This window comes from Gekko japonicus, unplaced genomic scaffold (assembly GCF_001447785.1).
Source record: "Gekko japonicus isolate JY-2015 unplaced genomic scaffold, Gekko_japonicus_V1.1 scaffold313, whole genome shotgun sequence".
Taxonomy (NCBI): domain Eukaryota; kingdom Metazoa; phylum Chordata; class Lepidosauria; order Squamata; family Gekkonidae; genus Gekko; species Gekko japonicus.
In genome coordinates, this window is record NW_015174283.1 from 1,042,715 (window position 1) to 1,058,726 (window position 16,012).

Sequence of the window (16,012 nt, forward strand, 5' to 3'; positions counted from 1 at the left end):
TCCCTTCCAGCTCCAGGCCTGATGGATGAGTTTCGTTAGGGTAGGGTAGAGAGATTTCACCCCAGTTGGACTAGAGACCCTAGCCCTGGAGGCATTTGTTTTTGTTTGCTGATTTAATTAAAATAACCAACTATCCCTTCTCAATTCCCTCTTGGGAGTTGCTTACTTTGCAGCAAGCCCACCACGGGGCTAAGTGGGAGAACATCAGCTTTGCATGCAGATGATCCCAGGTTCAATCTCTGGCATCTCCAGCTAAGGGTCATGGAATCATAGAGTTGGAAGGGGCCATACAGGCCATCTAGCCCAACCCCCTGCTCAATGTAGGATCCGCCTAGAGCATCCCTGACAAGTGTTTGTCCAGCCGCTGCTTGAAGACTGCCACTGAGGGGGAGCTCACCACCTCCCTAGGTGGCTGATTCCACTGCGGCACAACTCTTACTGTAAATTTTTTTCCCCTAAGATCCAGCTGCTGGTACCTTCCTGCCCTTAATTTAAACCCATTATTGTGAGTCCTATCCTCTGCTGCCAACAGGAATTGCGAGTCCTATCCTCTGCTGCCCTCCTCTAAGGGACAGCCCTTCAAATACTTAAAGAGAGCAATCATGTCCCCCCTCAGCCTCCTTTTCTCCAGACTGACCATTCCCAAGTCCTTCAGCCTTTCCTCAGAGGGCTTGGTCTCCAGGCCCCTGATCATCCTCGTCGCTCTCCTCTGCACCAGCTCCAGTCTGTCCCACATCCCTTTTGAAGTGAGGCCTCCAGAACTTCACACAATACTCCAGGTGCGGCCTGACCAATGCAGTGTACAGCGGGCCATAAGTGATGCGAAAGACCTCAACTTGAAGCCCTAGAGAGCCACTGCCAGTTGGAATAAGCAGTAGTGCTCTTGATAGACGAATGGTCTGACTTGGTACATGGGAGCTTTATGTGTTCATGTGTGTTCAGGGCTGCACCATGAGGCCCAAACAAATATGCCCTCTTGTCCCCTTCAGCATTCAGAAGAACACACACCTACAAGATGCTTGATGAGACTAGGTATGCTGCTGTTATCTTCTAGACTGACCTTGATGGACCAGTGCTCTGATTCGATGCAAGGCAGCTTCATGTGTGTTCATGTGTATACCTCTGGTCCCCCCCTCCCCGGCAATGCTGGTGTTCTCTCTCTGCCTGTGGCTTGTGCCTATCTTTGTCTGCATTGCTGTAGAGGGGAAGGGAAATGCCATGTGAGGGACTGTGGTACCCCCCCACACACAACTCTATGCCCTGTTGCTGGCCCTCAGTCAGTCCTAAAAGAAATCAACCCTGACTGTTCCCTGAAAGGCCAGATACTGAAGCTGAAGCTCAAATCCTTTGGCCACCAAATGAGAAGGGAGCGCTCACTGGAGAAGACCCTGATGCTGGGAAGGACTGAAGGTCAAAGAAGAAGGGGGATGGCAAAGGATGAGATGCAACGAACATGAAATTGAGCAAACTTCAGAGGACGGCAGAAGACAGGAGGGCCTTGCATGATGTGGTCCATGGGGTCGTGAAGAGTCGGACTCGACTGTGCGACTGAACAGCAACAACTGGCCCTCCAGAGGAACTGGTTGGCCAGTGTGAGACAGGATGCGGGACTAGATCCAGCAGGGCTCTTCTTACGTTCTTAACTGGGCATGAATGTGACAGCCTTTTGCTTGTGTGATTCTGTTGCGTCCGGGGGTGTCTCCTTTTCAGATGTCAACCTTGGTGTTACCTTTCCCCCCTTTTGCTCAATGCCTGGTCAGCAATAATACTCATAATAATGACAGAAGTCACAATCTCCTTTTGTGTGTGTGTGTGTTTGTGTGGTACAGACAGGAGGCTTTGCATCTTGGGTCTGTCGCCTTGTGAATCTGCGAGTCCATGCCTAACCTTTGGGGGGTATTAAGTGGAGGGTTTGACCTCCGCGGCCCTTGGGCAGGGGTGGAGAGGAGGACTGAGGGGAGGGGGAGAGGAGGGGAAAGTGGCATTGGGGAGAGGGTGGCCTTTGGCTTTGGATGTTCTGCAGCCCCTTCGCGGCCGGGGGAGGGGGAGGAAAAGGCTGCAGCCCAGGCTTCAATCAAGAACCCATTGCAGGTGTGGAATTTAATTTGATTGGCTAATTAGAAGCCGAATGTTAATTATGCCCATTACCCAATGAGGTGCAGCAGACGAGGGAGAATTTATAAATAACCCCGCCGTGCTGCTCATTTGCATGATGCCGTATCCCTGGTGTTGCTATGGAGACCGGCCCCTCCCTGCCACCCAAAGGGTGCTTGTTTAAGTTGGCTTCGGTGCTCCGAAAGAGGCATTAGGGAAGGGGGGGGGATTCTTGCTCTGGGCTTGGGAGCCCGTCGGACTTGGTATCTGGTCTCGCCAGCTGCCGTGCTGGGAGCCCCTCTGCAGTTGCCTCAGGTCTCCGATAAGCAGCCAAGCCAAAATGTATTTCCTTGGGTTTTTCTTTTTGTTGTTGGGCCTAATGATTATTGGTAAGCTGCCCTGAGACCTCTTAGAACCTGTCAGGTGAGACAGATGTTTTAAAATTAAAAGGGGAAAAAACCCTGTACAGATATCGGGGAATGCTTTTGTGCCCCCTCTGCTGTTGAAAGGGGAGCCGCCACCACCCTTTGGAATACAGGGTTGGGGGGGGTTTACCAAGATGGGCGGAGGAGTTCTCTTCCCTTCCACTTTCTCCCGGCCTTTGCTCCCCCACCCTGTCCCCGTTCCCTCTAGTACATCCCCCCCATGCTATAAATAATCATGCTCTTATGCAGTAACAAGATGCAAATGCACCCTCCTCCCTGAGCAGCAGGCGTGGGGGGGGGGATAAATTGCTTCTCTGACAGTCAGTTGCAAGGGTAATCATTCCAAAAAGGCAATTTGATGGGAATGAAATTTGCATTGCATTAGCGCTGTTGAGTGACACTGGGGTCCCAATCCTGCATAGGTGGGGGAAGGACGCAGTCCTCCCCGGTACAAAGAGTGCAGAAATGGAATAGGGGGAACGGCTGGAAGTGCAGAAGTGGGGGAGGGCTGTTGGTGGGGTGGTGGGCAATGGCTGTAGGAGGAAAGAGCTCTCAGAGAGTGGAAGTTTGGGCACATAACCCAAACTGGTGCCCAACTGATCATTTCCTTGTTGCAGTTACAAGTAGGGCTGATATCCTTTCCAGCAGGAACCCAGAATGTGCTATCGGAAAGGAAATGCAGCTTCCTGAATATCGATACCTGTTTTAAAAAAAACAGGTTACTGGTCCCTATGACTGCAAATGTAGGCTTGAGAGTGTCAAGGCAGGGAATCAGAAGAGTTCATGAAGCTGCCTTGTATCGTCAGACCGTGGGTCCCCCTGTTGCTCTGAGGAGGACCAAACCAGACATTCACTAGGAGTTCCATGTTTGGAGCTGCTGGCATTTTTAGAAACTCAATTCTCAGGCATCTGGGAAGCCCAGTTTGGGTTGAGTTTGCAGCGTGAGGAGCTGGAGAGTTTAAACCATCTCTCCTGCATCATTTCCCCAACCTAAATGGCCCCTCAAATGGGGAAAATTTCCCAATTCCCAGCTGCCAAATGGAGCCACTGTTTGCTCCGTTAAGGTAAATCGGAATAAATAAGCTCCTTGCATCATGGCCCCAATCTGAATCAGGCCACCATGAGCCTGATGCGAGTGTGTAAAGTGCTGTCGAGTCGCAGACGACTTATGGCAACCCCAGCAAGTGGTTTTCAAGGCAAGTGAGAAGCAGAGGTGGTTTGCTGGTGCCTCCCTCTGCAGGGTCTTCCTTGGTGGTCTCCCATCCACCCTGCTTAGCTTTTGAGGTCCGATGAGAGAGGGTTATACTATACCATTCAACATTCCATGTGCTTGATAACTCTGTTTAAAAAATTGCTGGGCGTTCTGTGTTCTGGGTACAGAAATTCCAGTGCGTGTTTGGTTTGTCCCTGTGTCTTCAATAACCACATGCCAGTGAGGAGTCCAGTTAGTGCAATTTCTCCCTTTGCTGTGATAGGACAAGCACCACCAGCTAAAGTTTTAGATGCTCAGCTGAGAAGTTATATTTATTTATTTTGAAATTGTTGTTCCTCTTTTCCAGTTACTGCTCCCTGGGGCCATTTCAAAGTAGGAAAAATAGGTCAAGGTGGGGGTGAAACTTAACTCTCCATGCCGTGGCCTTGACCTAGATCAGACCTCTGTATACCTAAGAATCGAGTTTCAGAAAATAGCTGGGAGCGGAAAACATATAATGTATGTCTGCTTTAGCCCTGATTGGGGGGAGGGGCAGGCTGAATAAGTTTTACAGATAGCAGAGGAAGTAGAGACACTAGGCGGTGCGTCTTTGTTGGTCTTCCTTTTTCTTTTACAATTTAAGTCCTATTGCAGCAGGAGTCCTCAGACTTCTTACTCATCCCATTACTGTTATCTTAATAATTGAGGCCATTCTTTTGCGTCTAATGTTGGCAGTTGTCCTTTGGGTCAGAGCAAAGGTACGACAAGTGCAAGATCTTTAAGGCGCGAGCTCTTTGAGGTAAGGCCAGGACCATGTGCTCCACGGCTGTGTACCCCGCTCCTAGATAGCGCAAACCAGAAGGTTTGGTCAGCTTGTGGAATATGTATTCATACGCGACAGCCGGAGGGCTGTCTTGTATGAAACGGGGGGGAGTCTGTAAGGATTTACGGAAAGGCCTCTCAGGAAAAGGGATATAGCTTGCTTCTCACCAGCCATGAACCTGAAATATTGGTTCAGGCGTCAGGCCTGGAAAGATCAGGCCGTTGAACTTGCAAAAGCCATTTTGCTAAAAAGGACTCGCAAGAATCTTTTCACTGGTTTATGCTGCAAATACCAGATGTCTTATTGGCAGGACAATTGGTTTGCCTATTAAGCTTCTTTAAGTAAATAATTACTGAACTAAATATATACAACATTGGCCGAAGATGGGAGGAGGTCGGGGGACGATGCTATTGCTGAACAAAAATCCTGCATAGGACAATACTTTAATCCTTTCTTTTCACTCAGATTTCCCTTACATTTAAGTACCTATACTTCAAGCACTTTAGACTATGCACACCTTATGTAATCATGGGAATAAAGTTTATGGGAGTTTTAGCCATGCTCGGAGAAGTAAGGTGTTTTCCAGAATCAAGGACGGACATTAGAACTAAATAGGTTCAAATTAGGGTTTGGCACAAGAAATCTTATGTAAGGACATAGCACAGGGTCAAGATGGCCCTAGCGAAAAAGGGGAACTCCAAAGATGGGAAGCCCTGGGAAGAACGAACTAGCAATAACAACTATTTTGTTTAAAGGTCAGAAGAGATAATATGAACAATTCTAATTGATTGGAAAAAAATTGAAGGTCAGGGTTTCTGATTGGTTAACGGGGAAATAGGATAGGCAAGGAGGAAAAACATAAAAGGAGAAAACTGGGCGGCATGGAGGTTGGGTCAAGAGAGACAGGAGTACGCTCCCGTCTCCTTGTTCCAACTTTTGTCTCCATAGGAACCCAGAGGGCTGTCATCTTCGTCCTCCTTACAAGTGCTTCAAGAGTGGTGAGATAGGTTATTGTTGCACAAAATTCTACTCCTAGCCTATCTGGCTAAGATTGTAACAAACAATTAGGGAACTGTGCAAAATGTAATTTCTTGAACAACTGACGATGGAAAAGCTGCTATTTGAAACTATGTTTAAATAAAATTCATAAATTTCCTTGGAGCAGATACAGAGTGTTTTTGGTGTAGAGAGCCAGTTTGGTGTAGTGGTGAAGTGGGCAGACTCTAATCCGGGAGAACTGGGTTTCATTCCCCACTCCTCCACTTGCAGCTGCTGGATGACCTTGGGCAAGCCATAGTTCTGGCACAGCTGTTCTTGAAAAAGAGCAGTTTCTCTCAGAGCTCTCTCAGCCCCACCTACCTCACAGGGTGTCTTCTTCTTCTTCTTCTTCTTCTTCTTCTTCTTCTTCTTCTTCTTCTTCTTCTTCTTCTTCTTCTTCTTCTTCTTCTTCTTCTTCTTCTTCTTCTTCTTCTTCTTCTTCTTCTTCTTCTTCTTCTTCTTCTTCTTCTTCTTCTTCTTCTTCTTCTTCTTCTTCTTCTTCTTCTTCCTCCTCTTCCTCTTCCTCTTCCTCTTCCTCCTCTTCTTCCTCTTCTTCCTCTTCTCTTCATCCTCCTCTTCCTCTTCCTGCAGAAATTAGGGGGCAAAGGGGTGTGTGAGCCCCAGTTGCTTTTGCTTTAGGAATATGTGTGTGTGTGTTGAGTATTTGTGCGTGTGTGTGTACCTGGAAGTCATAGTTGACTTCTGGCATCCCCTAGTGGGGCTTGGATGTTTCAGAGAGGTGGCTTGCTATTTCCTGCCCCTGCGTCCGGGCCCTGGTATTCCTCGGAGGTCTCCCATCCAAGTACTTGCCAGGGTCGGCCCTGCATAGCTTCCAAGATCTGACGAGCTGTTCAGGTCAGGATACTTTTGCTTTAGGAATTCTGATGTGAGGCATGTTGGGGAGAGGAATAAGACCTAATTTCTCAGGTTATTTATATTTGTGGCTGTTCAGGGAAGGCCCTGATAATGTCTAAGGGCTGGAATTTTGTATTTCAGCACCGGAGCTAACCGCTTTCTGTTTTGTCTCTCCCCCTTCCCTTCTTTTTGACTCCTAGGCCTGCACGTCCTACCATGCACATTCCCGACTGAATGCAAGCCAGCCAGCCGGGAGGGGCAGCTGGGGCAGCTGCTCCCTGCAAACGGTTTCTTGCCCCCCCCCCAAGGGAATATCTCAGACCTGCCACCCTCCTTCCGGGAGAAATTCTGCCCAGCCCACGCCTGACAGGATGAAGATGTTGTAAGCAGCTGCTGAGCGTCGCCTCGGCTCTCGGGGGGGGGGGACGGGGGAGCCGGAAGGACCTTTGTGGACTCTGTTCTGGGGGTACATGTTCTGGGTAGGAGGGCCCCCCCTCAGTCCCCGTGGGCTCCTTTGTTGAGGAGGAGAGACCCCCTTCTTCTCAAGATCCTGTTCCGTTCCTCACAGCCAGAAGCCCTCCCGTCTAATGTGGATCTGAGGGGTGTCCCAAGGGGGCGCCATTTGCCTCAAGGAAGACAGAAGGGCTGCCATGGCGAAACTGGTGTGTCTGCTGCCCTTGGTGTTGCTGGTGGCCTCGATGCTGAGCTCGGGGGCAGGCGGAGCGGCCCTGGAGTTTGGGGGCGCAACGGGCCAGTGGGCTCGCTACGCCCGGTGGGACGCCAGCTCCTCAGGGGAGCTGAGCTTCAGCCTCAAGACCAACGTGTCACGGGCACTGGTTCTGTATCTGGATGATGGCGGCAACTGCGACTTCCTGGAGCTGCTCATCTTGGAAGGGCGGTTCCGCCTGCGCTTCACCATCTCCTGTGCTGAGCCTGCCAGCCTGCACCTGGAGACGCCCATCAACGACGACCGGTGGCACATGGTGCTCCTGACACGCAACTACCGCGAGACCATGCTGGTGGTGGATGGCGAGGCCCGTGTGGCTGAGGTCAAGTCCAAGCGGCGTGACATGACGGTGGAGAGTGACCTCTTCGTGGGGGGCATCCCCCCAGACGTCCGCCTCTCGGCCCTCACCCTGAGCACTGTCAAGTACGAGATGCCTTTCCGCGGAATGGTGGCCAACCTCAAGGTGGGGGACATGCCCCCTGCCCTCCTGGGCAGCCAGGGCATCCGCAGCGACATGGAGTACCTGTGTGCCAAACAGAACCCCTGCGTCAATGGCGGGATCTGTACTGTGGTCAACAGTGAAGTGCAGTGTGACTGCAGCCTCACCGGCTTCCAGGGCAAGTTTTGCAGTGAAGGTAAGAAGGCCAATCAGGGCTTACCACCTAAACAGAACGGGGAAGGGGCTAGTCCTTGTTTGCCAATGCTACACTGCTGTGCTGCAATGTTTTTTAATTACTCTGGCTACCTCACAGGGTGTCTGTTGTGGGGAGGGGCAGAAGAAGAAGAGACTGAATTTATACCCCGTCCTTCACTACCTGAAGGAGTCTCAGAGTGGCTTACAATCCCTTTCCCACCCTCCCCACAACAGACGCCCTGTGAGGTAGGTGGGGCTGAGAGAGCTCTCCCCAGAACTGCCCTTGAGAGAACAGCTCTGAGAGAACTTGTGACTGACCCAAGGTCACACCAGCAGCTACACTGTGGAGGAGTGGGGAATCAAACCTGGTTCTCCCAGATTAGAGTCCACGCTCCTAAGTTAGGCTGAGAGAGGGTGACTGCTACCAAGGTCACGTCACAGAGAGGGGATTTGATCGTGAGTCCCCTGGATCCTAGCCTGAAACGCTAACCAAACTCCATACCATTCTGTTAAAAGAGTGAGCTGGGAAGTTCCATGCTGGCCTCAACCCTGAAATTCATCCCACGGCGTCGGGCAAGTCTTCTTCCTCACCCTCCTCTGCTTTGTAAGCCGCCCTGAGCCCGCTTTGCGGGGAGGGCGGGGTAAAAATCCCAATAAATAAATAAATAATAAATTTGGTGCCATACCATCACAAGAGTATGGTAATACTGTCCTCCCATGCACGGCTGTTGTACGAATTATCACGATAATGTGCATGAAGAATATTGAGCATTTAGATAGCATCACTGTGATTAGGATGATTATTCGCAGGTGGGTTGGGGGTAGTGTTCCTTCTCAGCTGAGTCAGTGTGAGCTAGCTCACAGTTTTGTAGCCTTCAGCTCACACATTTTTGTCTTAGTTCACAAAGGATGGCTCCAGAGCAAACTAGTTTATGCAGTAGCCAAACCACCTGCTCACAACTTTAATGCCAGTAGGTCACAAGGTAGAATTTTTGCTCACAGGACTCCACAGCTTAGAGGGAGCATTGGCTTGGGGGCTGGGCACAATTTCTCAGTGGAAGCTGTGCCTTTGTGTGTGTGCATGCCTGGGTGTCTAGGGAGGCTGTTGATGATGTGCCCACAATGGGTAAGAGGGCTCCCTAAGTCTTGTCTCCTCGCCCTTTCGAATCAAAGCCCACTCCCCTCTCTCCGAACTCCCTGCTAAAACCCGTATGTGTCACACGTTGTTCTTGTGCCATCTTTCCCCTCTCTGTTGGCTTCACCATACCTCTCTGCTCAGCTCCTCTTTCTCTACCATTCTCCTGTCTGCACGAATCCTTTCCTTAAACACATCCATCCGTCTAGCGCGTTCCCCCCATCCTTTCCCCAAGGAGCTCAGGGCGGCACACACGTCTTCCTTTCCCAAATTATTCTCGCAGTAACCCTCTGATGTAGATCACGATGGGTAGCCGTGTTTGTCTGTAGCAGTAGAAAAGAGCAAGAGTCCAGTAGCACCTTAAATGAACAAAATTTGTGGGAAGGGATGAGTTTCTGTGAGTCACGGCTCACTTATTCAGATACAGCTAGATGGGCTCACATTCTAGCTGTGTCCGAAGAAGTGAGCAGTGACTTACGAAAGCTCATCCCCTGCCACAAATTTTGTTTGTCTTTAAGGTGCTCCTGGACTCTTGCTCTTTTCCGCTGCTACAGCCAAACGTGGCTACGCATCATGATCTACTTCACAGGGTTATTGTGAAGATAGTTTGGGAAAGGAAGATGTGTATTCCACCTTGAGCTCCTTAGGGAAAGGGCAGGGGAAGTAGGTGAGGCTGAAGGAGAGTGATGGCCTCAAGGCTGCCCAGTGGAGTGGAGATTTGAACCCAAGCCCAGCACTCTAGCCATGCTCTGTGTTTCCTCCCCAAAGTTCTAGTCCTCTGCTTTTTTCAGTCTCTATGCTTGTCCTTTCCCTTTGCCCAAGCTCACCTGCCCGTGACCCTTTTCCTCTGCTCTGTCCTTCATCTTTCATGTCCTATTCACACACACCCCTTCTCTCTGGGAATGCAAAGCCTTCCCAGACTGCCCTGGCCTTAACCTTACCTGCGCCTCCACTGCTGTCTGCCTTGTCTCCTCTGTACATGCTGAATTCCTGGTTTCTCCCAGGCAACCTTCTGTTGTCCATATAACGTACCTTGAGAAGCAGGGAGCCTTTCTCTTCTACATTTCGTACAGCAGAGCATGCCATGAGGACTGCTGCTGAACAGAAGCAGCAATCAGTCCAGGCAGAGGAAGCGGACGTCTGGCAGGTCAAAGGCAATCTGGTCCCCAGCTACACACAATTTATTTAGCTATTACTTATCTGTTTATGGCTGTGTCTTCTGCTCTGGCCGAGTTCCAAGACCGGGCTGCAGGCAGCTTGCAGTGGGGCAGCTGGTGTGGGAGGGAAAGGGATGCCCTGGAGGGGGGAAGACCGGGGTCCCCGTCCCCCCCTCCAGTGCCCCTGCCAGCACAGTGGACAGACTCCAGCAAATGCACAAAGAGAGTTCCTGTGTTTCTGCAAAGAGAGTTCCTGCATCTGAAGCCTCCGTCTAGAAGTCATTTTTCAGGGGGAGCATGTGCCCTGTTCCCCGAGTCTCTGATATGTGGGAGCAGGACGTGGTTGGTCAGTAGCAAGGGAAACATGCTCTGTGGATTCTTCCTTTATCTGATGTTGGGCTGTTTTCCCCTTATGGGCATGAAGGCTGACACCCACCTTGCCGATGCGCTTGTATCCTCAAGCATGCTTTTACACCCTGCTTGCTCACTCTCCGTCCTTTCATTGCCCATCACAACTCCTTTCTCATCATCCCTCAAGGACCAAGCTGGAGAAGTAGCAAGCTGGAGAAATCTTCATCCTGCATTTCTGTGTTCCCCAGTACCGGCTGAGCAGAAAGAGTAAACAATTTTGCACCTCTCCCTTTAAAGCCCTCTCTCTGTGTAGCTGGTTGGGTGCTAACCATGTGGGTGCTATCACCGTAGAAGCATGTCCCTGCAGCCCAAAATAGGTGTCGTATTGGGGGGTCGGGGGGGCTGTCTTTGGCTCTTCATAGGATCTTGGCTCAGTTCCCTCTTCTTCCCCTTTTCCTTTGCGTTATCAGGGAGCCATTAGAGGGGCAGTGGAATTTTTCAGAAGAGGACAGTGCCAAAGGAAGGGTTTTGTGAAGAGACTGACTAGTTACTGAGATGGAGATTTGAAAGACTAATTCATGGAGGAGAGGTCCATCACTCACCATGGTGACTAAAGAGAACCTCCATGTTCAGTGGCAGTCAACCTCTGAATCCCAGTGCCAGGAGGCAACATCAGGGAAAGGCCTTGGCCTCTCTGCCCTGTTGTTGGCCATCCAGAGTAACTGATTGGCTACCCTATGAGGCAGGATGCCAGGCTAGATGGACCACCGCTTCGATCCGGCAGGGCTCTTCTTGTGTTCTTATTCCACCGTAATTCCAGAGGGATAGCCATTTCAGTCAATTGTAGCAAAACCAAACAGAAGTCCAGTGGCACCTTAAGGACTACCAGCATTTATTCCATGAAGGCTCATGCTGGAATGAATTGTGTTTGTCTTTAAGGTGCCACTGGACTTCTGTTTTATTGCACCAGTCACTTCCCCATCAAATTGGCTGGTGATCCAGGGGGATTTGCCTTGCCTTGCATAGTGTATGGCTTGTCTCACTTGCCTGGGTCACCTATAGCAGTCCCCTGTTTCTCCCACTCTCAGCTTGCAGGACTGAGAGTCCCTTTGGGACTAGATGCCTCCTTGCCTCTGTTAGCGTGCCAGTCCTAACCCGCTAAATGCATTCCTAAGTCGCTGTGACCCTGTGTGTCTGTGTGCATTTCTAACCCATCCCATTCCCCTTTTGCTCAGGCCTGGCAGCCATAAATTTAGAATCTCAAGCAATCGGAAGAGTCCCGTTTACATAACCCTCAATGAACGCGCCTGGCGTCTCGCACAAGACACCAAATTGTGCTCACTTACGTCAGGAATACTCGCAGCCTTCTTTTTTCACGCACAGACACACAACACAACACCCACTCGCAGGCGCTCCGGCTAAGCCTACCCACCCACACACTCGCTCTGAAGCCTGGCTGCCTGTTGTCTGAGGAGGGCGGCTGACAAACAGATGGTTGTGGCAACCGACTTGGCTGGTTGCCATGGAGATGGCTTGGCAATGGAGTCCTCATTGGCTCTCGCAGGTGGTGGCGGCGGCGGCGGCGGCGGCGTAGTACACTAAGGCCGACTGTCTCCTCCTCGGTTGTTGTCTGGGATTTGCTCCGGCAAAAGGAGTCTCTGGCTGTTGCAAAGGCCAGTTGCTGTGGAAACGCTGATCAGCTCGCTTGTGTGCTTATTTTAAAAAGAAGGCATTTTATTTCTTTGGAAAATATGTGATTTCTCAATGGCAGAGGCTGGAAGGTGTTCAGGGAGACAGGTGAAAGTGCTTTTTTAGGATGTGCATGAGGGTAGTTCAGCATGTCTGGCAGTCCCAAAATATCAGATTTCACATATCAGTGGGTAATTTCTGGAATGGGAGCCCCAGAACTGAACTGCAGGTCTTTTCCTCTGGACTCCTGGTTCCCCTAATGCTAGACGGTGCAGTGACTTGATTTAGAGACACAGTTGTTCTGCATCTGAAGCTGATGGGCAGCAAATTCAGGGCGGACAAAAGGAAATGCTTCTTTACACAGAGAGTGATTAAAATGTGGAATTCACTGCCAGAGGATGTAGTGGTGGGCGGCCGCCACAGGCGTAGACAGCTTTAAAAGGGGATTAGATAGATTCATGGAGAATAGATCTATCAGTGACTACTAGCCATGGTGAATGAAGGAAACCTCCACCTTCAGAGGCAGCAGGCCCCTGGATATCATTGTGAGGAGGCAACATCAGGGGGTCCTGTTTGTTGGCCTTCCAGAGGAACTGTGTGGGACAGGATGCTGGACGAGATGTACCACTGGTCTGATCCAGCACGGCTCTTCTTATGTTCTCTCAAGTAGAGCATGAGACACTGGCAGCAGAAAAGATAAATGCACTGAGGCCATAGTGAGGCACTCTGCATGTCTGGGGGGGGGGGGCGTCTACGATGAGCTCAGTGGGTCACAAGACATGCAGGCCTGCTCCTAGGAACCTTCCAAGAAGAAGAGTCCCCAGTGTCCCTGGGTGATGCATTTCATCCAGACCTTTCCGTTGTATGGAATCAAGCTGCAGTTTTGCTCCTGAGGCTGCTGCTTCTGAACTGCCTCAAGTGAGTGGAAGGGGGTCTCAGCATGGCTAGGGGGTGAAAGGGAGTGGGGATAAGAACTGGGGCAGAAAGTCAGGGAACTTCAAAAGTGAGGACTAGACCCTTGAACGTAACGGCCTACAATCCAGGGGAACGCAAGAAGAACGCTACCCACCGGGTCTGCAGACGCTTCGCACTCCGTTTCAGAAGCTGCTGGCAATGCAGTCGAGGCGCTTTCATTTCTGTGGTTCCTCATTTTCTGCACGCCAGCCAAATGCCCTCTTGGCCCTGCCTGTACTTAAGCTGCGAATCTGGGGTTTGGCCATGTGCATCCTTTTGCATGAATCGGTAGCAAGGTTTGTGATGCCGGATGGTACTGTGCAGGGTTAGAGCCCCACGGTTTAGTGGCTTCTGCATCTGCCCCACGACAGGAGCTTCCTGCCTTGCTCCCTTTACTAGCATGTGACAGCGTACAGAGGGGGGCCACCTTGTCATGTTTCTCAAGTGCCTATGCAAGAACAGGCTTGTGAGATCTCGTGGTGCCCTGAGGCTCCCTGTGCCTCCCAAAGCTTAGATCGGTCAGGGAATCTCCTCACCCACCACCACCCCACAGACAGTTCTACGGCATTGAGTTCAACTTGTCTCATTCATACTGGCACAGTCATTTCGGGGGGGAACGCGGGGGAACGCAGTTCCCCCGGGTGAGCTGCAGGGGGGCGGGCCACATGATGAAGCCCCGCCCCCTGCTTCCGGCCACCCCGCTTCCAGCCCTCATTCAGCCAGGAGGAGGCAGGAGAAGAGGGAGGGTAAGTTGCTTCCTCCCTGCCTCTCCCCACCCCTGCCTGCCTGGGGCCAGGGAGGGCCTTGGCGGGGCTTCCTCGCACTCCCGCTGGCCTTGCAGGTCCACCGCCGGGCCCCTGATGTCAGGGGGTGTGGCATATGCTAATGAGTTATGCTAATGAGTTCCCCTAGCTCTTTTTCTACGAAATGACCCCTGCTGGCACTCTTCCACCAAGGCAGCTATTGCACTGTATTCACAGACAGGGTGAATGGATGTTTCCCTCAGCACAAGGAGGGTGGCTGCAGCAAAGTTGTGGGGTGGATTAGGTATCTGTGCATGAACAAAGAGACCTCTTGTGGTGTAGCGGTTAAAGTGTCAGACCAGGATCTGAGAGACCCAGATTCTAATCGCCACTCTGCTGGTTGACTTTGGACCAGTCCCTCTCTTCAGCCCAAGGGTTTTGCTGAATGATACATGTGACATGAGCTGGGGCAGGGCAGGGTCCCAAGACCTAGCTTGCAGTGGGGGCAAACCTACCAAAGTGTCCATTGCTCACAGAGGCTTTTGAGTGCCGTAGGAAGTGAGGAGGTGCTGTTCTGGCAAGTGGAAATAGTCATGTTTGCCTCTTTGGGATTGTAAAACACTCTGAGGCTCCTTCAGGTAGTGAAGGGTGGGGTATAAATCCAATCTCTTCTTCTTCTCTCTTCTTTTTCTGGGTCCTTATGTCCTGAGATTATGTGACTGAGGACATACGGAGATTGAGAAAGGGGCAAATAGGCCCTCAGCTTTCCTGGGCTAGAAGCCAATAAGGTTGTCCCCCTCTCCCCCCCCTGACCCTCTCTTGGTGTGTCTCAAGTAGGCCAACATGGCTTCCCCTTTGCAGTGTGCCAAGAACCTTTGGCTCTAGTCTGGCCTTTTCTGACTTGTTTTCTCAGGCAACTCGATCCTCTCTTTATTCTACACAATTGTATTTTCTAATAAACACTCATTTATGCCCAATTATATTACATTGAGGGATCAACTGCACAGGATGCCGAGAATTCTGTGAATGGAGCTCCCAGTGGGTTTCCTTTTTTCCCTCTCTAAAAATCAAATGCATGCAGGCTGATGGCAGCGCAAAGGGAAAGAAGGTTTAATCCTTCCCCCCTGTACCATTTCCTCAACTTAAGCTACAGGCAGCCACTCTGTGCCTGTAAACATACTGGTACCCGTATCGATTCCTGCTTGCCAGGACTATTTTGGGTTGGGAAAACAGCCCAGGGAAGGGCTAGACTCCTTCCTCCCCTCGCACTGTGGCCCGAACCCTAAGCAGGTACTACAATTGGGAAGAACCTGCAATTCACTTGTGATGGTGTAACATCTGGAACATAGTGGGGATCCCAGACCTGTGTACTTTATAATGTGTGGGGTGTGTGTTGGTATTTGTTTGTATTTTTCATTGGTGTGTGCGCGCGCACACGTGTGTACCTAGAAGTCATGGCGACCTCTGGTGACTGACCCCTACTGGGGGCCTAGAGGATATTCAGAGAGGTGGCTGAATAAAGCCTGCCCCCTACGTCCCGACTGCTGGTATTCCAAGGAGGTCTCCCATCCAAGCACTTGCCAGAGTCGACCCTGCTTAGCTTCCGAGGTCTGATGAAACTGGGCTTGCCTCGGCTATCCAGGTCAGGGCTACTTTATAATGTGTTGTTGGCAGGGTCCATCCTGCTGAGGCTCTGGGATTCCACACAGATGGTTGCAGCAAGGTTCCTCTCTGCTGAGGAACCTTAACCAATCTTGCTATATTTGTATGGAGGAAGAGGAGAGGCTACCAAGTTCGGGACGGGATGTAATATCATCACACTTGAGTCTCTACATTCTTTATTATAGAAATGAAGCATTTATGAAGTGCACTCTGAGGGCTGTTGCTTTAGAATATATGGCCTGTGTGGGTGGCTGGGAGTTCCGTTTTTGTATCCCCTCTTACCACAAACCAGACAAAAATGCAAATATACCCTTGAATAGGGCTATTTTTGGGCAGGAACGCACGGGAACGGAGTTCCGGCTGACTCCCAAGTTGGCCGCACCCAGCAGGAACTCATTAGCATAATAGGCCACACCCAACAGCAGAAACTCATGAGGATTGGCTACATTAGGGGTGTGTGGCCTAATATGCTGAGATATTGGAATTGGCTCTGTCATTAACTTGCTATATCATTAAGCTGACACAGTATGAAC

The 16,012-nt window shown here is 50.8% G+C and overlaps 1 protein-coding gene across 1 annotated transcript in view; it reads left to right on the top strand.

Annotated features, from left to right (window-relative positions):
• The first annotated feature begins 7,077 nt into the window (after positions 1-7,077).
• Positions 7,078-16,012, top strand: part of NRXN2 (neurexin 2) — a 419,710-nt gene continuing 410,775 nt past the window's right edge. Inside the window, exon 1 of the mRNA XM_015423902.1 lies at positions 7,078-7,789. Coding sequence (XP_015279388.1) covers positions 7,078-7,789 — 712 coding nt within the window. The remainder of the gene's footprint in view (positions 7,790-16,012) is intronic.